Raw genomic sequence first — 22,746 nt, 5'->3', positions numbered from 1 at the left:
TCTAATGTTTACACACTGAGTGGGAAAATGCAACAAGGCCTGTCTGCCTAGATTCTTCTTGGCCTCTCTAAGCATGCATTTCTTTCTTCTGGGTGTGGGACAGGACCCTCTTTTGAATGAGGGTCTTACGATCTACACTCAAACAAGGTAGGGTGAATGATTTCTTGACCAATTTTTACACAGACAGGGCAGAGGGAATGTTAGAGTAGTATTTTTAGGTTTTATGCATTTGAGGAGAATGTTTATTCTGCTGCTATTGGGTAGAATTTTCTGTATATGTCTGCTAAGTCTATTTGATCTATAATGTTGTTCATGTCTGCTGTTTCCTTGTTGATTTTCTGTCTAGATGTTCTATCCATTATGGAATGTAATGTAGGGTATTGAAGTTTCCTACTACAATTATATTGCTGTATGTTTTCTCTCCTGAGTTTGGTTAATGTTTACTTTATATATTTAGGTGCTTTTGATGTTGGATGCGTATATACTTATAATTGTGATATCTTCCTGGTAAATTGACCCTTTTATTACTATATAATGCACTTATTTGTTGCTTATGGGAGATTTATACTAAAAGTATATTTTGCCCAATATAAGTATAGCCAACCCTGTTCTTTTTTAGCTACCATTTGCATGGCATATCATTTTCCATTCCTTCACTTTCACCCTGTGCATGTCCTTAAATCTAAAGTGAGTCTTTTGTAGTTAGCATATAGTTGGACCTTGTTTCTTTCCTTTGGTTTGTTTTTTAATTCATTCAGCCACTTTATGTCTTTTGATTGGGAAGTTCAATCCACTTAAATTTAAAGTTATTACTGACAGAGCAAGACTTACTTTTGCCTTTTTGTTCATTGTTTTCTGTTTTAAAGCTCTTTTGTCCCTTTTTTATCTCGTGTTATTCTCTTTTATATTTTATTGATTTTTATTACAGTGATAGACTTTGATTCCTTTCTCTTTTTCTTTTGTGTATCTTCTATAGAAATTTTATTTTGGTTACCATGGGACTTAAGTTCAACATCTTATAATTATAAAAGTCCTATTTTAGGCAGAAAACAATTTAACCTCAATTGCATACTAAAACTCTACACTTTTACTTTCCCTGACACTTAATATTATTGACGTCTTGATTTATATATTTTTATATTATGCATTCATTAACATTTTATAGCTACTTTTAATACTTTTGAACTTTTGTAATACAATTAAAAGTTATCAATACACTGTCATTAAAGTATTATAGTATCCTGTATTTGTCTATATGTTTACCTTTACCAGAGAGTTTTATATTTTCATGTGATTTTGTCTTGCTCTTTAGTGTCCTCTCATTTCAACTTGAAGAACTTCCTTTAGCATTACTTGTAAGAAAAGTCTGGGGGTGATTAACTTAGATTTTATTTGTCTGAGAGTCTTTATTTATCCTTCATTTATAAAGGACAGACTTGCTGAGCGTAGTATTCTTTGTTGGCAGGTTTTTTCTTTTCAGCACTTTGAAAATATCATCCTACCTTCTTCTGGCCTGCATAGTTTCTGCTAAGAAATCACTGATAGTCTTATGAAGGTTTCCTTGTACATGACAAGTTGCTTTTCTGTTTTGTTCAAAATTCTGTCTTTATCTTTGACTTCTGGCAATTTAAGTATAATATGTCTTGATGTGGATTTATTTGGGTTCATATAATGTAGGATCTGTGGGCTTCTGAATCTGAAGGTCCATTTCCTTCCCCAGATTTGGGAAGATTTTGTCTATTATTTTCTTTGAATAGTCTTTGTGTCCTTTTCTTTCTTTTATTGTCCTTCAGAACTCCCATAGTGTATATACTGGTCTGCTTGTTGAAACCTCATAAAACTTTCTTCACTTTTTCTTATTCTTTTTATGGTTTTGCTCTGCTAACTATTTCAAACATCCTATTTTTCAGTTTGGTAATTCTTTCTTTTGCTTGATTGAGTCTGCTGTTGGACCTCTGTAGTGAATTTTTGTTACTATATTCTTCAGTTATTGTGTTCTGTTATTGTCTTGTATTCTTCAATATTTATCTCCAGTTATTTTTATATTTTTATTTCTATGTTGAAATTCTCACTGTGTTCGTGCATTTTTCTTCTGAATTTGTTGAGCATCTTTATGAGTTATTTTTAATAGTCTGTTAAGTAATTAATATATCTCCATTATATTAGGGCTTGTTTCTGGAGCTTTATCTTCTTCTCTTGTTTGGGGCGTGTTTTCCCGTTTCTTTATTTTTCTTGATTATTTTTGTTTGTTTGTTTTGGCATCCATATATTAGAAAAAATGGATTCCTTTCCCAGCCTTCAGGAGAAGCACCAGCCTTGTACAGGAGAAGACTTTCACCAATGAGGCAGGCCAGAGATTCTTGGGCCTCTCAAACGTTTCCTGTGTATGCATCCTCTCTGGACTTGTGTGTCCAGGGAGGACACACAAAATCCCTCAATAAGAGGGATTTTTCAGTTGACCTTTTTCTTTTTAAGAATTCATAATCTCTTGTTTGCTCCAGTGTTCTTCTGTCATAACACGTGTCTTCTGGGGAAGCAGCATGTCCTGAGTTCTTTTTTTTTGTTTCCAGTGGCCCCCAGGCATCAACAGTATGCTGGGTCCTGTCCATGCTCTGAGACTGGCCATTCCCTTAGGCAGCCTCCTGAAAAGTCTGAACATTGGGTATATATTTCAGTCTTTTCTTTCCCATTTCAGGGGCAAGTTAAGGACTGGAATTCTTGCCAGTTATGTCATGCTGAACTGGGTGGGGAAAGGAGCTCTGGTGAAAGAGTACAAACTAGTTCTTCTCCTTTGTTCTCCATGGCCCTGGGCCGTCTAGAATATAATGGGTCTATTAGTGCTCTAGGAGACAAGTGGGACAGAAGCCAGTCCAGTCATCCTTTCCAAAAGTTGGAGGGAGTGTTGGTTACACTATCCAACTGTTTCTTCTCAGAGAGGTACAGATTTGGTGTTTATCATCTGGTCACTCTGTGCTAAGTTGGGGGAGGGGCTACTGTGAGTGAGGCATACTATTCAAATGGCTATCTTTGCTCTCATTGGTTCCCAACCAGAGGTCTTTTCCTGTCAGTACTCAGATTCTGGCAAGACAGAAACCAGTCCTTTGGGAACCCCCAGAAAAATCAGAATGTTGGACACATGGTTCAGTTGTTTTCTCCCCTCCCCGGGGAGAAACTAGGGGATAGTGGGTTCCTCCCAATTGTATGCTGTTGTGTTAGCAGAGAGGAACTGTAGTATGAGGATATGTCAGATTTTTCTACCAGCTACTTAGCTGATTTTGTGTTCATCTAGGGTGCAGGTACCTTTCAACTAGTTTCCGAATTTCTCATGAAGGAAGCTTATCTCCACATTGTGGTTGAACTTTTATGTCTGTGGAGGGAAGGAGAGTCCAGGGCTTCCTATTCTCTCATCTTGTTGATGTCATCCCAGTAGTTTAGTTTTAATGCAAAAAACACTAAAATTCAGAGTACCAAGTAGCTGCTTGGGTTTGTGAGTTGTTCGTGGCTGAATTGTTTCTCGCCTCCTGTCAAGTTTTTGTCCTTTCTTTAATTAGTGACTAATGTGGCTAATAAAAGCTGGGTAAATATTCAGAATGCCATGATGGGGTTCAAATAACATACATTTGCCACAAAATTAAACAAACAGAAACTCATTCTTGATTCGGATGACAGAATATATACAGTTTTCCAAGCCCAGTTAGAAAAGTTATTACAGGCCAGGCCTGGTGTCTTAAGCCTGTAATCCCAGCACTTTGGGAGGCCAAGGCAGGTGAATCACTTGAGGCAAGGAATTCAAGACCAGCCTGACCAACATGGTGAAACCCCATCTCTACTAAAAATACAAAAAATTAGCTGGACTTGATGGCTTGCACCTGTAGTCCTAGCTGCTCAGGAGGCTGAGACAGGATAATCGTTTGAACTCTGGAGCTGGAGGTTGCAGTGAGCTGAGATTGTGCTGTTGCACTCCAGCCTGGGTGACAGAGCAAAATTGAGTCTCAAAAAAAAAAAAAAAAAGAGAAAAGTTATTCTGTTTCTCTCTCTGCTACCTGACATTTAGTAATATAGGTAATATTTAGGTCTTATACCTGAAATATCAATAAAAAAGTTTTAACAAGTGGTAATTAAAGATAAATTTGAAAAAATAAAAGGATGACTCACACATATGTGAAAAGAACATATTTAACTAACAAAACAACTTGTGAGATGCTATAATCAGTTCAAAGGAAAGTCCAAAGAATAGATACATTTATAGATAATAAATTTTGAAATGTTTGTACAAATGAAGGCAAAGTTGTTTTTTGAAAGGGGGCTTGTCTCTCCATTGGAAAGAGTTCGTTTGTATGTCTACAGATAAAAAGTGTTTTTTATAGCTTTATATGGTTATGTATAACTTTCAAAGTTGTCATATAGTTCTCCTAAAATCAGAATCAGACAACACAGAAAGGTATACTGTAGATAATTCATAGTTTTCATTGAAATATAATTTTTTCTCGATGGTAGCCTCTATTTAAGAGAATAATGATAACTGTAATTAATTTTTTACAATAGTTTATGCTAAATGTTAGAAGAAGTTAGGAGCAATAGAAATGAAACTGAAGTAGTAATGTTATGTTATAAACTTTGTGAAGGAAATTTTATCTTTTATGGTAATTATCTCTCTATTCTTTACCTGGAAGCATCCTAAAAAGTTATGAACACATGAGTCTTTCATTGTTAGTTGATGATAAACCAAAATAATTCTGTCATTATTCTCAATTTTACATCAAGCAAATGTGTATACTACGATTTTTTAAAAGAAAAGAACAAAAATATTTACAAAAAAGGAGAAAAATATTTAGAATCAAGAATGAAGAAAATTTAAGTTGGGAGGAACCTCAAGGGTTGAATGAATTTCTCCAAAATTATTCTAGTTTGTAGCACCTCTTTAACGTTCCTCTTCTTTGTTCTAAGATAGAAATAGTAATAAATGTGAAGTGGGTAATCACTCAACAATTACATAATGGAATAGTAATCTCTAAACTTGGACTAATTTGAATGGTCTTAGAGGTCATGGTATGATATTAACCACCAAGCTATTTAGTTACTCAAGTAAATGAAGACTAGAACTTCTTCAAAAACTTATTAAAATTTGGGAATCCACATTCACTTATTTGAGTCGATGAACCACAATGGAAATGGAAATCTAGATACATTTATTTAAATGACGGGCTGTGAAGTATGTATGCCATGATGCATCTCATCATGATGTGGAGAATTATTAGATTATGGTGTCAGATGTGTAATAATAGTTATTAAAAACTAAGAATAAGCTTGGTAGTGGGAGGAAGCACTTTCTGACATTACTCATTGAATCAACTGCTATGTTTAGGTGAAGAGGAAGAGGAGGAGGAAGGTAAACTACCTCGAAGAGAGAGCTTGAGACCAAAGAGGAAACGGACTAGAGATGTTATCAATGAGGATGACCCAGAACCTGAACCAGAGGATGAAGAAACAAGGAAGGCAAGAGAAAAAGAGAGGAGGAGGAGGCTAAAGAGAGGAGCGTAAGTTAGTTCTGATATCCTTTCAAAAGCTCCAGTGCTGAAGAAGATCACTCCTTTTAGATACTCTTTGACCTTAAAATTGGTAATTAAAACTGCTTTTCGAAAGACAGTCTTAATCTGATGATGCTATTTTATTCTACTCAATTAAATCTATTTTAATAGTTAAAATATAATTTTAAAATGAATGTATATTAAAAATGGACCATAAGAAATTCTCTTATGAAGGATCTGAATTATCATAGGTCATTGACATATTACAGTTAATTTAAAGATTTTAAAATTATCCCACTAATTGTATGCATTGTTATCTAGGTTAAGTAGAAACTCCTAAATAGTGAGCACACATCACTTTACCTTACAGAGCAGGGTTTGGAAAATTATGGCTAAATCCAGCCCACGAGCTAAGAGTGGTTTTCACAGCTTTAAAGGGTCATTAATAAAAAGCAAAGATGAATATGGGACAGAGTTGTATATCTCACTCAAGGCTTAAAATTTTAACTATTTGGCCCTTTACAGAAAGAAAATATGCTGGCCCCTATTACAGAGGATTTGGGTTGTCATTTTATTTTTAATACAACTCAGTTATCTTTCCGTTCCACCAGGAAAACATTTTAGTGAATGCTGACTTTGTGTAGAATAATACATTAAATGCTATTTAGGAAAAATCCAAGAAAATACTTTTCTTGTCTTTGTTTTTTGGAAATTTGCAGATAGCAGGCAGGTAGGAAAAGTGTGCATGTAGAACACCTCTAATAAGAGAAAACCTCGACCCCTTGGAAAGAATGCAAGAGAACAGTCAACCTGTTCCACAACTCACAGGTAATAGGGCCATGTGAATCACCATCGGGTGGTGGAATCTCCTCCAAACACTCCTAAGACTTTAAAGCATGAGGAACTTTCTAAGGTGTCCTTCCAAGATGACACACTTCTGTACTCAATAGCTCTAACTATTGTATTATTCTTTATAAATGATTGTCATTAAAAACAATTGTATGAAAAATTTGTCAAGTAGAGAAGCTTCGCATTAACAGACAATGGTTCCTTTTAGAATAAGAAAAACCTTGTCTACTTCACGTCTTAGTTTTCCTCCTCTTCTTCCCCATCTTCTCCTTTCTCCCTTTTGAATACCAAGACAAAACTTGCTTTTAAATTTTGACTCTAGTATTTTTTATTTATATCTGCTTTTTTTTTTTTTTTTTACGGAGTCTTGCTCTGTCGCCTGGGCTGGAGTGCAGTGGCCGGATCTCAGCTCACTGCAAGCTCCGCCTCCCGGGTTTACGCCATTCTCCTGCCTCAGCCTCCCAAGCAGCTGGGACTACAGGCGCCCGCCACCTCGCCCGGCTAGTTTTTTGTACTTTTTAGTAGAGACGGGGTTTCACCGTGTTAGCGAGGATGGTCTCGATCTCCTGACCTCGTGATCCGCCCGTCTCGGCCTCCCAAAGTGCTGGGATTACAGGCTTGAGCCACCGCGCCCGGCTATATCTGCTTTTAAAGTTTCTTCACGCTTTATTCCTTTCAAAAATAAAATGCAACACAATTTTAAGTCCCATGTATTAGTATGATTGTTAGTTCCATTATTATGTAGTAATAGTTCCTATTTAGCAAACTTATGCTTTCCAACAGTGGTATTTCATTGAGAAAACATCACCAATTGATGTATGCATGATAAAGGTTGTGTTCCAAAATTGCTTTTCTTCTTTATGCCTCAAAAAAATCCTTTTAAAAAGATGAATTGGGCAGGAATTCCTCTGCTGTCTTGGTCTGCTGACAGCCCTCATGGCAACTGCGCGGTATCTAGGGAATGGGGCCATGTGAAGCAACTGGATCCTGTGGCTACGGCAGTGTCTCTCCCTAACTGGCCTCACTTTCATTTTGATCGTGAGAATCAAGATCCCTTACCTCCCACTCTTCCACATAACCAAACTGGCTCCGTAGGTTTTGCAAATTGTATTTTTACTGCGACAATTTGTGCATCTATTATAAATAGTATCAGAAATTAGTTGTGATTATTGATAGTTCTGTTCTCTGTTTTACAGTCTATTTTCTATTGTTCATTTTGAAGATAGACATCTTTTTTTTTTAAAAGAAAATCTTAGATAATATTTTTGAGGAAGATTAGTAGGCAAATCAGGGCACATCTATTTGGGTTAATTAATTCAAGGCCTTTTTTATTTAAATATTCAAGTAATGCCTCAGGGAATTTCCCTTGCATTGACACAACATTTGAAACCAACTAAAACCAAGGTTGTAATGCTAACTATCTTTGGAGGCAGTTAAAAAAACACTGCCTTGTTAGACATTTTGGAGTATTTCCAGTAATATTACAGGCTTTTCCTGACCCAGTTTTAAGTGAATAAGTAATATATTCATAGCAGTGAGAAATTCAGCATATTATGCCTTCTTCTTCCTAACAACTGTTGTTTAAATATATCAAACTTAAGATAGAAAACCATTCTTGCACAGATTAGCCTGAAAATTTAGATGAGGCATGCCTATGCCTTTTAATATGATTAGACCTTTCTTTGAGAGATTCTAGAAAAGTAGGTTTCCTGTAATGCTGGTTAGAAAAGTATTTTAATTACCTTCATATTTGAGGGTATCTTATGTGTCAGCAACTGTACCCTGTAACACAGCATGATCCTCCTGGTGAAATAAACAATTAACAAAGAGACGTAAAAGATATACCAATCTGGGATCATTTAGTACCAAAATAACCATCTTTCTATACCATAATAATCTCAGAGGTCGTTGTTATGTTTTAGTGTACTTTGAGCACTGGGTTTATGATGATAACCCTGAGCTATCCAGAAAAGTTTTGTACATATATGTTTATTCAATAAATTATTTACCCAGCTTTACTTTTGTGCAGCATAATTTGCTAATATCTTTGGGATACTTGGATATGAGCATGTAATTGCCCACAATCTTGCAATCTTCAAAAGTCCATAATATAGTAAGGGACAGGCCACTTAGATACAAATTATTATGACATATGACACTATCTGTGTCTCGGAGAAATACAAACAAAGTAACTTGGAGTCTCAGAGAAGCGAAAACTGTTCCCATAGGCATAATTAGAAATGGGATTATTAAAGACATTTCATATGATTTTTAAAGGACTTGAAATTTGGACAAGCTGAACTTATAAACTGATTAGTGTTAGAATTGTTTCTATTAAAGGGTTTCCGAAAGTTGGCATGTAGATTTAGTTACCTGGCAAATCCACACATCAAATAGATAATTCTTTCATTCTTTGATGATGTTGGATTAGAGATGCTGTTTTACAGGTGATTCTTAATGGAAGTTCAGTAATGTAAAGCTTTAAGGTAACTATATGTAAATATGAATTATTTTGAAATGTTTGGCAAGTTAAAGGCTTAACATATCAAACAATTAAATTATTAATCATAAAGATTTTTTCTAATTGACTTTATTACTGATAATTTCTTGCCATCTATTTTATTTTATTTTTGCTAGTTTCTGAAAATATTTCAGTAAAACTGCTGTCTGTGTAATTTAGAGTTATTTCTATGTTTGCATGGAAATAATTATAATCATTTAAATTAAAACACATCTTTACCTCCTAAGACAAACTAACCCACATATCATTCTAATTGGCAAATAAAAGAAAAAACTGTGGATATAGATGCAGTAAAAAAAAAAAAAATCCTGAAATATTTTATGCCATGGCTGCACAGCATCATAGGCTTTCATATGATAAACACCAAATAATTAAATAGAAACAACCCAATGCTTATCAGAGATGCATCTTAGAAGAGTGTGCTTCCCTGGTTCTCTTGAACCATGATGATTCTTCTAAGCAAAATGTTTGGATTGTCCAAAAGACAAACTGTCAATAGGAAGTGTTATTTTAAAGGGTTAATATGAATTTTTGTTTCAGTACTCATAGCACGATTAAAAACTATAGATTGGTGGCAAACAAAGGAGATTGAAAGTCATTTTGTAGGGTAAACTATATAACTGTGGATATGTCCTGTTCCTCAGCTAGAACTTTAAAAAGCAGCTTTTGCCTTATTTCTACTGTGTCTAGTCATGAGCTTAGTGAAAAATAAATTATTTTTCTGAGTAATACTAAACTGGATTACAGTTTTTGTTATTGGTCCGTATCTAATGAGGGGAGAAACTTCAACGGTTAATTGAACAGAGAGAATTTAATAAGTGAATTGTTAGGACGTATAAATAATGTTAATTAGACTACAGAAAAGGTAAAAAGAGAACACTGAAGTATCATGGTGACGGTAACTACTGGAAGCAGCTACCATCCCAAGGGCTGGAGGAACAATGGAAAGGGTTGAAATGAAAACACTGTAGCCTGGGTATTTTATTTCACTTGTGGTGGCTGCTATCAGGTGCTAAAACCCAGGAGCTAAAACTCAGCCTCTGCAGAGGGGCTGATGCTCTGTGGTGCTGGTTTCTATGGGAGAGGTGATGAAGCTGGTTCTGCTAGCTTGGTAGCAGATTGGTAATAGGGATTCACTTGCAGTACGGCAAGGATGCTCAGCTCCAGGAGTGAAGAAGTGATGCTAAGGAGGAAGTGTCACCCCTCAAAGCAAATAGGAAGCAGAGAGGAAGCCACAGGAGAGATGGAGATCCTCTTCAGTATCCCCTGTTGTCAGAGTCTATATTGACCCCGCTAACAAAGCAGAAATATGACTCACAAAATACCAGCCCCAGCACCACAAAGTTAAAGTGTAGGAGGGTGTGTTTGAAGTTGGGACGATAGCTTAACAACTGAAATAATCTATTGCCAAAAAAACTGATCTCTATGATATGGTATTGCATGCCTCGATTAAAAATTATGTTGCTCTTGTTTAGATTTTGTTTTCTTTGAGTTCTGGACCCTATAGTGTTTTTGTAATACTAGGAACACAGAGAAGAAAAGCTACTTCTCATGCTCAGTAGGAACTAAATTCCTTTGAAGGTCTCTTCAAAGGATTCACTTCCACCAAATATATTTCAAGGTGAATTTTACCAACTGAAGTTATAAGTTTAATTAACAGATAACAGATTGTTACCTTTGAGAAGTGGATTTTTATTTTTCGTGATTTCAATTTTTCTTTCTTTCTTTCTCTTGAGACAGGGCTAACAAAATGTTTAAGGGCAAAGACATCTTCACCCTTAATTTATTATCCTTTTTGAAAAACAAAATATTTAAATGAAATGTAGAATTGAGGGAAGGTATACAAGGGAACAAAGAAGAGAGGGAAATATCTTGATATATCTGTAATTATTCTTTCCACAGATTTTCTAGTTCAGAGAGTTTGAGGCTCTAGACATGAAAGAATTGCTTAGGCCGGGTGTGGTGGCTCATGCCTGTAATCCCAGCACTTTAGGAGGCCAGGGTGGGTGGATCACCTGAGGTCAGGAGTTTGAGACCAGCCTGGCCAACATGGTGAAACCCCGTCTCTAATAAAGATACAAAAATTACCTGGGCAAGATGACAGGTGCTTGTAATCCCAGCTACTGGGGAGGCTGAGGCAGCAGAATTGCTGGAACCTGAGAGGCGGAGGTTGCAGTGAGCCGAGATTATCCCACTGCACTCCAGCCTGGGCAACAGAAGGAGACTCTGTCTCAAAAAGAAAAAAACCAACCAACCAACCAAACAACAACAAAAAAAACCCCAGCTCATGCCTATAATCCCAGTACTTTGGGAGGCCAATGCTGGCGGATCACCTGAGGTCAGGAGTTCGAGACCAGCCTGGCCAAGATGGTGAAACCCATCTCTATTAAAAATATAAAAATTAGCTGGGCGAGGTGGTGGGTGCCTGTAATCCCAGCTACTCAAGAGGCTGAGGCAGATTGCTTGAACCTAGGAGGCAGAGGTTGCAGTGAGCCAAGATCGTGCCATTGCACTCCAGCCTGGGTGGCAAGAGCGAAACTCCGTCTCAAAAAAAAAAAAAAAAAAAAAGAAAAGAGAAAAGAAAAAACAAAGAACAGCTTAGATTCAGGAAGGCAAACACTACTGCTTAAAGTTATAATAGTTCCAGTAATCCTGCATCAGTGTTCAGATTTGAGTTCTCACGCTTATGGGTCCTAATGTTGACTGTATAGGGTCACATTTTAAAAAATGGGCTAAATATCTGATACCTGCCTTCCTTAAGTTCCAAAGTCAAGCAAAGCTTAACTTTACTAAGGTGTTTCTTTTTTACTTTTAAAGAGAAGAAGAAGAAGAAATTGATGAAGAGGAATTGGAAAGACTGAAGGCAGAGTTAGATGAGAAAAGACAAACGATTGCTACTGTCAAATGCAAGCCATGGAAGATGGAGAAGAAAATTGAAGTTCTCAAGTATGGTGCCACTTTTTATAAGTAGAAACACTTTCCCCGACATTGATTTTCTAAATCCTCTGAATATTTCCTGTATATATATATATTTACACACACACACACACACATACACTGTATATATAGTATATGTAATATTATATATAATGGTCACCATCATAAACATGTATATCATATATCTGCATATATATACAAATATATGTATATTCACATATATTTGTTTCTTATCACTAGAGAGACTGGGCTAAGGATTATAAATTGGAAGCAACTCTGAGAAATTGTTTAGAGTCTTTTAAATTCTCTGGTCATCTTTAATCATTAATCATTTGTTCCTTAAACTGGAGTTTCGTTAGCGTAATACATTTGTTACCATCTCTTTGAAAGAGATAATATATTTGAATTTTACAAGTTTGTGTGGGTTGCACACTCTTGTTTCTCTTCAGGGTCCTGGTCTCAAATGATCTTTTCATGTGACAGCTCACATTAAAGCACAGAGAAGATGCTAGGCCAACAGAACAGTAAATAGGATTCCAATTAAAGGTTATGCTAATAGCTATTCCCCGAACATGTCAGTGACCCGGTTTCAGTCTTATGTTGATGCTAATGTGGATGCAAACACAGTCAGAGTACACAGATTTATAAACTCTTCATATGAAAACTCAAATGATTATCCTATTCTGGGGGATGGGAAGATTCACCCCTGAGGATCACACTATATTTCCCTGCACTGGTGGTTGGGGGAGGAGGAAAGGGCAGGTAAAAGGGAAACTGTTGTTTGTGATAACAGCCATGTTTGCATCTTCGAGTTTTGTCAAAGATTGCATTCTTCCATAAATCATTTTTATAAGTAGTAGTAAGTTTTAAAAGCTATCCCCTCACAAGCCTATTTAACTAGCAATGCTGTAAAAAACGATAGTATAGTATTATTGTCTCTGATGATGAAAACAAGAACTGAAATAGCTATCAGGATAATTCACTTCTACTCTTGGTTCTGCAAGAGCTTGTGTGCTATTTAAAGGCATCGCTTAATCTCCTGAAGCCTTAGTTGCCTCATATCCAAAATAAAGAACTATATTCTATATCTTCTCTGTGTGCTTGAAGCATAGCCATCATTTATAGTATTTTTGTTTTGTTTTATAGAGTAAGGTTTTCCAAGTTCCAAACAATGGTTTTCCCAGAAAACTTTTGCAACACCACAAAATTGTAGTCTGGGAACTCCCTTTGCATGCTCATGTACACATCCATCATAAATGAAAGCAAAGGCAAGCAGCATCCCTCGTTCCACAGAGCTACAAATTTTGTGTGTGCATGCACATGCGTCTGCACATTAAAATAATTTTCATTTAGTGAAGTGATAATGATGCTAAATTATAGGTTTTAAAAATACTCTTACCTGGCAAAATAGAAGTTTGGCAACCCTACGCGGGCCCCTCAAATATATATGAAATATTAATGGCCCATAAAAATCCCCAAACCTGGGAACCACAGGTAACTATATATAGAATGTTTAAAATTGGAGCGATATTGTGAACTTCCAAAATATATGGTTGAATAAAAATTCCAGGGACTACCTTTCCTTTCCAACTGCATGGAGGTATAGAAATACCCCCTGGTCTTTGCCTGTGTCTCTTGTGCAGGATAGTGGAGGAAACAACAGCTTCAGATTTGAATTAGGATCTCAGATCTCCCATTTAATAGCTGTGTACATTTGATGGAGTTGTGTAGTCTCTCTACACAACTCAGATTCCTTATGAAATTGTACCTTATTGACAGAGTTTCTGGAATTATAAAGTGAGATAATTTATGTAAAACATGGTACCAGAACATGGCACATAGATGGGAAACCTAAGCTGTAGTTATTACTTCATCTCGGAACAGACTTGAAGCCTGACTCCTGAAGGGTGACAGGAGAGATGGAGAGAATTTGGCACCCGGCAAGTCTAGGTGGGAGCAGACCTAGCCACAGTCAGAGCCCAGAAGCCTTGTGGGATGGTGACACATTGGTACTAGTTTGGATAAACAGTAAGATTTTGAGGATGCAACAGAAGGAAGTAAGGCATTTGACAATTTAGCAAAATCCAGGACCAGACCATTCTCAGATCTTCTAAAACATAGCCATAGTCCTGTGGCAGAGATTTCAAGGTCTCAGGCCTTGGTCTGGAGTCCAAGAGTTAAGCAAATTTTAGCAATGAGGAGAGAGAGGCATTAGCATTGGAAAGAAGGACAATACAAGCTCTTACTACGAAAGCAGACACTGACAGTGAGGAGACAGCACCTGAATCTAATCTAGACTATAGAGTTTTTTTTTATTTGGCCCACATGTTTTTTGTTTCTTTTTCTTTTATTTTTTTAATCGTGGCAATATATGCAATACAAAATTCATCATTTTAATCATGAAATATATTGTCTTTATCACAATTTTTAAAAATATTTTTTAAAATTTATTTTTTAAAATTTTTTAAAATTTAATATTATTATTATTTTTGTTTTGCCCTTGCTGGAGTGCAGTGGTACAATCTTAGCTCACTGCAGCCTCAAACTCCTGGGCGCAAGGGATCCTTCTGCCTTAGTCTACCAAGTACCCGGGACAATATGTGCACACTACCATGTTTGGCTAATTTTTTCTTTTTGTGTAGTGATGGGGTCTTACCATGTCACCCAGGCTAGGCTGATCTTGAACTCCTGGCCTCAAGCCATCTTCCTACCTCAGCCTCCCAAAGTGCTGAGACTATAGGTATCAGCCACTGCACCCAGCCTCAATCTTTTAAAAGTGGGAGTAAAATATTCAGATGTTCAGCTTTTCATGAACAAGTGGAAGATTTGGTCCTACATTCTTCCAACACAGTAACAGCTAGGACTAAGCACCTGGCCTCTATTAATGAGGCATTCCTTTTTCAATTTGCACCATTCTCAAACAATCCATATTACTTGTTTATGCTACTTGGCTGGACCTTGTAGACGTTCAGATTTGCTGCCTCCTACCAGTGCAGCTGGGGGACAAGCTAGGCATGTTACCAAGACGGTGATTCAGGTCTTCAAAGCCAAAGTCAGCTCACAGAATGGAAGCACAAATTTAGGCCCAGAGAAGAAACAACTGTGGCTTCTCACTTGTCAGCAAGGCTTACAGTCTGGTGATGATTTTCCATGGCCAGAAGTGGTTTCTGCCTTGTGGTTGCACCTGTGGGTTCCAGCTGGTGCCATGACCGGGGCCAGCCTAATTCTTTTGGTTTCAGCCTCTGTGATGAAGTTGTTGGTACTTAAGTGCCTGACTTATCTCTCTTTGAATGCTCTATTGAGCTTTTTTTGAATGCCCTGTTGAGTTTCTCCCTACCAGATTCCAACTACATTATTAGAACAAGTGGTCAGTACTTCACAGAACAGGCAGGTAAATGTTTCTCTACCCCAGTGCTACCAATGCATGGGAGTGAGGCAGCTTTCCCTCCACCCTTTATTTCTTTCAGAGACATCTAAATTTGAGAGCATGTTTCTAAGGATTATGTTATTAATATTACCCAAATTAGCCTGCATCATCGCTCCTGGCTAAGTCTGTGAAACCCAAGATACTAGGCTCAGTGTAACTGGAACAGATGTTTTGATCAAAGGTTTGGATCCGTGCCTGGGTTCGAAGCCTTCTTGTTCTGGACTTGGAGAAAGTTTTGAAAGTTCTAAAAGATATTTTAGACAGGGGCAGGGTTTTAAGCTATATTTTAGATATATAAATCTAAATAATAGATATATAGTATAATAATAATATTATAATATAATAATTATAAATATTAATATAAATAATAATAGATATATAAGTCTCAGGAATGGCGACTTCTGGTTCTGAGGGTGTTATAGGAGACTCAGAGATAGTTCCCACATTTTTAAAGAGCATCTACTGTTAGGAACATGAGCACGCTCAGGGCGTAGGGTCAAAAGATGGTTAATATAAGTGGTTGCTACATAGCCAGACAGCTCTAGGAATTAGTTGTGAATCCGTATTAACCCTCAAACATGGCTCAAGAACTAGAGTTCAGCATATTCAAGACAGTGGAATTGGCTCTATACAGCTGAAAGGAAGCCATCTCCTTTCCATCATCACTGTGGAAATTGTGATTTTCATTCTATGTTTTATTGTACATTAATACAATTTCACACATACCTGTAGCCTTAAACCTATTGAATGATAATCTCTTGGTGGAAAGGCAGGTGTGTCTGGCCCAGACCAGAAATGTATATTTTTATTTTTTGCTCTAAAAATTACTGATATGTAGTCAGAATGAATGCTGCTGTTCTCAATTCTGACAGAAAGCTCCACTAAACAGAAGATTCGGTTCTACAGATGATTTATACAATGAGGAAGTGTGTGTGTGGGGAGTTGGAGGGGGGGAAGGGAACCGTGTCATATTTTCCAATTATTTGAAAGTCAATTTCTGTATTTTATTAATCACTTCATTTAAAAATATCCATTAATGAGAATACAAAGTATGATTTTAAACTGTTCACGGGTTTAACTCAGAAGTTGGATGACTAGATCTTTCCTACCTGTAAGAGGTCGCAGCACTTACCTGATAGCAGCCAGCACAAGTGAAATAAAATACCCAGGTAGAAAGTAACAGGTCTACTTATTACTCATCTTGAAACCTAAGACTTTTAGCTATATCAGAACATTATATGTGGTAGATTAAAAGTGCTCATGACTAAAAAGCAACCACCTGATTTTGTTACAGTAGAATAGGTTTTAGACTGAAAATTGAGACTTGGACTTTGAGCTAAGTGCTTCCTATAACTTCTCCTCTTTGAACCTCAGTTTATTCAGTTATCAAATAGATAAATTGGATTGTGGAGCATGGTCTTCAAATTGCTATCCTCCAAAGTCACGCAGTTTGGTGAAATCAAATCAGGGCAAAGGAGGCAGAGGTCACAGGGAGAGCTACTGGGCCACAATGCCGGCTTCAGGAACAGACCTATGGTTTCTCTCCTCTACACAGTGTACCTCCATATAAAGCATTGATTGGAAGAAAGAATGCTTCTGTGGCTATTAAAATAAAAAAAAAAACAAACCAGTTTAAAAAACCCACTTAGCTGGATATTTAAAGAAACTTATTTTGGAGAAGGGACAGTTCTAACATTTCATGAGTCTACAAATTAGGATACAGAAACACTCCAAGTATAGTTTTGCAGGGAATTGGCTCTTGGATAGACACCATTTTAAAATGATTTATTTTGATAACAAAAATATTTATTTAGCTATTATACTGACTACTTTAATTTCTGAGCTTCGTAGCACCCTGACCCAACGTTTCTGGGAGTTGTCCATTGGCTGGCTAGGCCTGGTGATTTATTGATGAGACACCCAGTAAAGCCAGGAAAGTTATCCTCAGATTTCATTCACACTTAAACAGGTGCTTCAAGCTGTCAGCTGGCCATTAAGGTAACATTCCTCCTTATTCAATCTCCCTTGATCTTTTCACACTTCTTTTCATTTGTTTGTTTTTTTGTTTTATTTTTTAGTTGTGAGAATGAATACATTTCAAGGAAAGTGAAAACATACCATGGTTGATTTCCTCTAATGGAGCTATTGGGAAAACTTTGGGAAAACTATCTGGCTTCTATCCTCACCCTTTCTCTCCTGTTTTCTTTTTTTTTTTTTTGAGACGGAGTCTCGCTCTGTCGCCCAAACTGGAGTGCAGTGGCCGGATCTCAGCTCACTGCAAGCTCCGCCTTTCGGGTTCACGCCATTCTCCTGCCTCAGCCTCCCGAGTAGCTGGGACTACAGGCGCCCGCCACCTTGCCCGGCTAGTTTTTTTGTATTTTTTAGTAGAGACGAGGTTTCACCGTGTTAGCCAGGATGGTCTCGATCTCCTGACCTCGTGATCCGCCCGTCTCGGCCTCCCAAAGTGCTGGGATTACAGGCTTGAGCCACGGCGCCTGGCCTTCTCTCCTGTTTTCTTGGAGCTTAAGATTTTCACAGACAAGAATCATGGTGTATACTTTAGTTCACAAAGGTTTTTCTCTCATCTGTCATCATGAAGGAATAAAAGATGCTATACAAGAGGACATTTAAGCATGTGAACACACCCACCAACATACCCTCAAAACATTCTGGATTATTTTCTTTTAAAATTTTTGTATTTCCATAAGTTTTGGGGGAAAAGGTGGTATTTGGTTACATGAGTAAGTTCTTCTGTGGTGATTTGTTAGATTTTGGTGCACCCATCACCTGAGCAGTATACACTGAACCCAATCTGTAGTCTTTTATCCCTCATCCCAATCCCACCCTTTCCCCAGAGTCCCCAAAGTTCACTGTATCATTCTTATGCATTTCCATCCTCATAGCTTAGCTCCCACTTACGAATGAGAGCATATGATATTTGGTTTTCCATTCCTGAATTACTTCACTTAGAATAATAGTCTCAGTTTTATCCAGGTTGCTGTGAATGCACCATATTCCTTTCTTTTCTTTTCTTTTCTTTTTTTTTTTTTGAGATGGGGTCTTGCTCTGTCACCCAGGTTAAAGTGCAGTGGCATGATCTTGACTCACTGCAACCTTCACTTCCTGGGTTCAAGCGATTCTCCTGCCTCAGTCTCCCGAGTAGCTGGGATTACAGGCATGTGCCGCCACACCCAGCTAATTTTTGTATTTTTAGTAGAGACAGGGTTTTGCCATGTTGGCCAGGCTGGTCTTAAACTCCTGACCTCAGGTGATTATGCCCACCTCGGCCTCCCAAAGTACTGGGATTACAGGCATGAGCCACCATGCCAGGCCTGAATGCCAATATTTCACTCCGTTTTATGGCTGAGTAGTATTCCATCATGTATGTATACCACAATTTCTCCATCCATTCATTGACTGATGGACATTTGATCTGGATTCATATTTTTGCCATTGTGAATTCTGCTGCTATAAACATGCATGTGTAAGTAGCCTTTTTGTATAATGACTTCTTTTCCTCTGGGTAGATACCCTGTAGCAGGATTGCTGGGTCAAATAGTAGTTCTACTTTTAGTTCTTTAAGGAATCTCCACCCTGTTTTCCATATTGGTTGTACTAGTTTACATTCCCACCAGCAGTGTAGAAGTGTTCCCTTTTCACCACAGCCATGCCAACATCTGTTATTTTTTGATGTTTTGATTATGGCCATTCTTGCAGGTGTAAGGTGGTATTGTATTGTGGTTTTGATTTCCATTTTCCTCATCATTAGTGATGTTGAGCATTTTTTCATATGTTTGTTGGCCATTTGTGTATCTTCATTGGAAATATTTGTATATATTCTTTTGTATATCTTCTTTTGAAAATTGTCTATTCATGACCTCATCCCAATTTTTGATAGGATTGTTTGTATTTTTCTTGCTAATTTGTTTGAGTTCCTTGTAGATTCTGGATATTAGTCTTTGTCGGATGTATAGATTGTGAAGATTTTCTCCCTGTCTGTGGGTTGTCTGTTTACTCTGCTGACTATTCCTTTTGCTGTGCAGAAGCTCTTTAGTTTAATTAAGTCCCACCTATTTATCTTTGTTTTTGTTACATTTGCTTTGGGGTTCTTCGTCATGAAGTCTTTGCCTAAGCCAATGTCTGGAAGGGTTTTTCTGATGTTATCTTCTAGAATTTTCATAGTTTCAAGTCTCAGATTTAAGTCCTTGACCCATCTTGAGTTGATTTTTGTATAAGGTGAGAGATGAAAATCCAGTTTTATTCTCCTGCATTAGGCTAGCCAATTATCCCAGCAACATTTGTTGAATGAATAGAGTGTCTTTTCCCCACATTATGTTTTTGTTTGCTTTGTCAAAGATCAGTTGGCTGTAAGTATTTGGATTTATTTCTCAGTTCTCTATTCTATTCCATTGGTCTATGTGCCTGTTTTTATACCGGTACCATGCTGTTTGGGTGACCATTGGCTTATAGTATAGTTTGAAGGAAAGTAATGGGATGTTTCCAGATTTGTTCTTTTTGCTTAGTCTTGATTTGGCTATGTGGCCTCTTTTTTGGTTCCATATGAATTTTAGAATTTTTTTTTTCTAGTTCTGTGAAGATTGATGGTCGTATTTTGATGAGAATTGCATTGAATTTGTAGATTGCTTTAGGTAGTAAAGTCATTTTCACAATATTGATTCTACCCATCCACAGGAGCATGGGATGTATGTCCATTGGTTGTGTCATCTGTGATTTATTTCAGCCATGTTTTGTAGGTTTTCTTGTAGAAGTATTTCACCTCCTTGGTTAGGTATAGTCCTAGGTACTTTTTTTGTTTGTTTGTTTCCTGTGGCTATTGTTAAAGGGGTTGAATACTTGATTTGATTCTCAGCTTGGTCACTTTTGGTGAACAGCAGAGCTACTGATTTGTATACATTAATTTTGTATCCTGAAACTTTGCTGAATTCATTTATTAGTTCTTAGAGCTTTTTGGAGGAGTCTTCAGGGTTTTCTGGAGTGGGCATCCTCATGTTGTTCCAGTTCTCAGAGGGAATGCTTTCAACTTTTGCCTGTTCAGTATTATGTTGGCTGTGGGTTTGTCATAGATGGCTTTTATTACATTGAGGTACACCCCTTGTATGCCGATTTTGCTGAGAGTTTTAATCATAGTGGGATACTGGATTTTGCCAAACACTTTTTCTGTGTCTATTTTTTGGGGGTGCTATTTAAGAGCAGAAAGTTTAATAGGCCAAAGGAAAGAAGAGAAAAGCACCCCCATGCAGAGGTGGGGGTTTCTGAACGGATCCTCTCTTTCTGCATCTATTGAGATGATCATGTCATTTTTGTTTTAATTCTGTTTATGTGGTGTGTCACATTTATTGACATGTGTATGTCAAACTATCCCTGCATCCATGGTATGAAATTCACTTGATCCTGGTGGATTATCTTTTTGATATGGTGTTGGATTTGGTTAGCTAGTATTTTGTTAAGGATTTTTGCATCTATGTTCATCAGGGATATTGGTCTGTAGTTTTTTTGTTTTGTCCTTTCCTGGTTTTGGTATTAGGATGATAGTGGTTTTATAGAATGATTTAGGGAGTATTCCGTGTTTCTCTATCTTGTGGAATAGTGTCAATAGGATTGAATGTGTGGTAGAATTCAGCTGTGAATCTGTCTGGTCCTGGACTTTTTTTGTTGGTAATTTTTAAATTACCATTTCAATTTCATTGCCTGTTATTGATCTGTTCAGGGTTTCTAATTCTTCCTGATTTAAGCTAGGAGAGTTGTATCTTTCCAGGAATTTATTCATCTCTTCTAGGTTTTCTAGTTTATGTGCATAAAGGTGTTCACAGTAGCCTTGAGTGATCTTTTGTATTTCTGTAGTGTTGGCTCTAATATCTCCTATTTCATTTCTAATACAGCTTATTTGGATATTCTCTCTTCTTTTCTTGGTTAATCTTGCTAATGGTCTATCAATTTTATTTATCTTTCCAAAGAACTAGCTTTTCGTTTAATTTATCTTTTGTATTTTTGTTGTTGTTTCAATTTCATTTAGTTCTGCTCCGATCTTTGTTATTTCTTTTCTTCTGCTGTTTGGGTTTGGTTTGTTCTTGTTTCTCTAGTTCCTTGAGGTGTTACCTTAGGTTGTCTATTTGTGCTCTTTCAGACTTTTTGATGTAGGCATTTAATGCTATGAACTTTTCTCTTAGCACCACCCAGCAGTTTTGATAGGTTGTGTCACTATTATTGTTCAGTTCAAAAAATTTTCTCCTTTCCATCTTGATTTCATTGTTGACCCAACAATCATTCAGGAGCATGTAGTTTAATTTCCATGTATTTGCATGGGTTGGAGGATTTCTTTTGATTTCCAATTTTATTCCACCATGGTCTGAAAGAGTACTTGATATAATTTCAGTTTTCTTAAATTTATTGAGACTTGTTTTCTGGCCTGTCACATGGTTTATCTTGGAGAAAGTTTGATGCACTGATGAATGGAATGTATATTTTGTGGTTGTTGGGTAGAATATTCTGTAAATATCTGTTGGGTCCATTTGTTCTAGGGCATAGTTTTAATCCATTGTTTCTTTGTTGACTTTCTGTCTTGATGACCTGTCTAGTGCTGTCAGTGGAGTATTGAAGTCCCCCACTCTTATTGTGTTGCTGTCTATCTCATTTCTGAGGTCTAGGAATAATTGTTTTATAAATTTGGGAACTCCAGTGTTAGGTGCATATTTATTTAGGATTATGGTGTTTTCCTGTTGGACAAAGCCTTTTATCATTATTTAGTGTCCCTCTTTGTATTTTTTAACTGCTGTTGCTTTAAAGTTTGTTTTGTCTGATATAAGAATAGCTACTCCTGGTCACTTTTGGTGTCCATTTGCATGGAATGTCATTTTCCACCCTTTTACCTTAAGTTTATGTGAGTCCTTATGTGTTAGTTGAGTCTCTTGAAGACAGCAGATACTTAGTTGGTGAATACTTTTTTTTTTTTTAATTATACTTTATGTTCTGTGGTACATGTGCAGAATGTGCAGATTTGTTACATAGGTATACACATGCCATGGTGGTTTGTTGCAACCATCAACCTGTCGTCCACATTAGGTATTTTTCCTAATGCTATCCCTCCCCTAGCCCCCTAACCCCTAGCAGGCCCCAGTGTGTGTACATGTGTTCTCATTGTTCAGCTCCCACTTATGAGTAAGAACATGTGGTGTTTGGTTTTCTGTTCTTGTGTTAGTTTGCTGAGAATGATGGTTTTCAGCTTCATCCATGTCCCTGCAAAAGATATGAAGTCACCTTTTTTATGGCTGCGTAGTATTCCATGGTGTATATGTGCCACATTCTTTATCCAGTTTATCATTAATGGGCATTTGGGTTGGTTCCAAGTCTTTGCTACTGTGAATAGTGCTGCAATAAACATACATGTGCATGTGTCTTTATAGCAGCATGATTTATAATCCTTTGGGTATATACCCAGTAAGGGGATGGCTGGGTCAAATGGTATT

The 22,746-nt window shown here is 37.1% G+C and overlaps 1 protein-coding gene across 1 annotated transcript in view; it reads left to right on the top strand.

Moving 5' to 3' along the window:
- The window catches only part of TMC1 (transmembrane channel-like 1), a 190,132-nt gene that overhangs the window by 32,850 nt on the left and 134,536 nt on the right, over positions 1-22,746 (top strand). The window contains exons 4-5 of the mRNA XM_011947044.1: positions 5,366-5,537; positions 11,716-11,844. Coding sequence (XP_011802434.1) covers positions 5,366-5,537; positions 11,716-11,844 — 301 coding nt within the window. The remainder of the gene's footprint in view (positions 1-5,365; positions 5,538-11,715; positions 11,845-22,746) is intronic.

The sequence above is a fragment of the Colobus angolensis genome, unplaced genomic scaffold (assembly GCF_000951035.1).
Source record: "Colobus angolensis palliatus isolate OR3802 unplaced genomic scaffold, Cang.pa_1.0 Scaffold257, whole genome shotgun sequence".
In the NCBI taxonomy this organism is placed as follows: Eukaryota; Metazoa; Chordata; class Mammalia; order Primates; family Cercopithecidae; genus Colobus; species Colobus angolensis.
The sequence above is the reverse complement of the archived record's forward strand: the minus strand, read 5'-3'. Positions and strand labels throughout refer to the sequence as shown.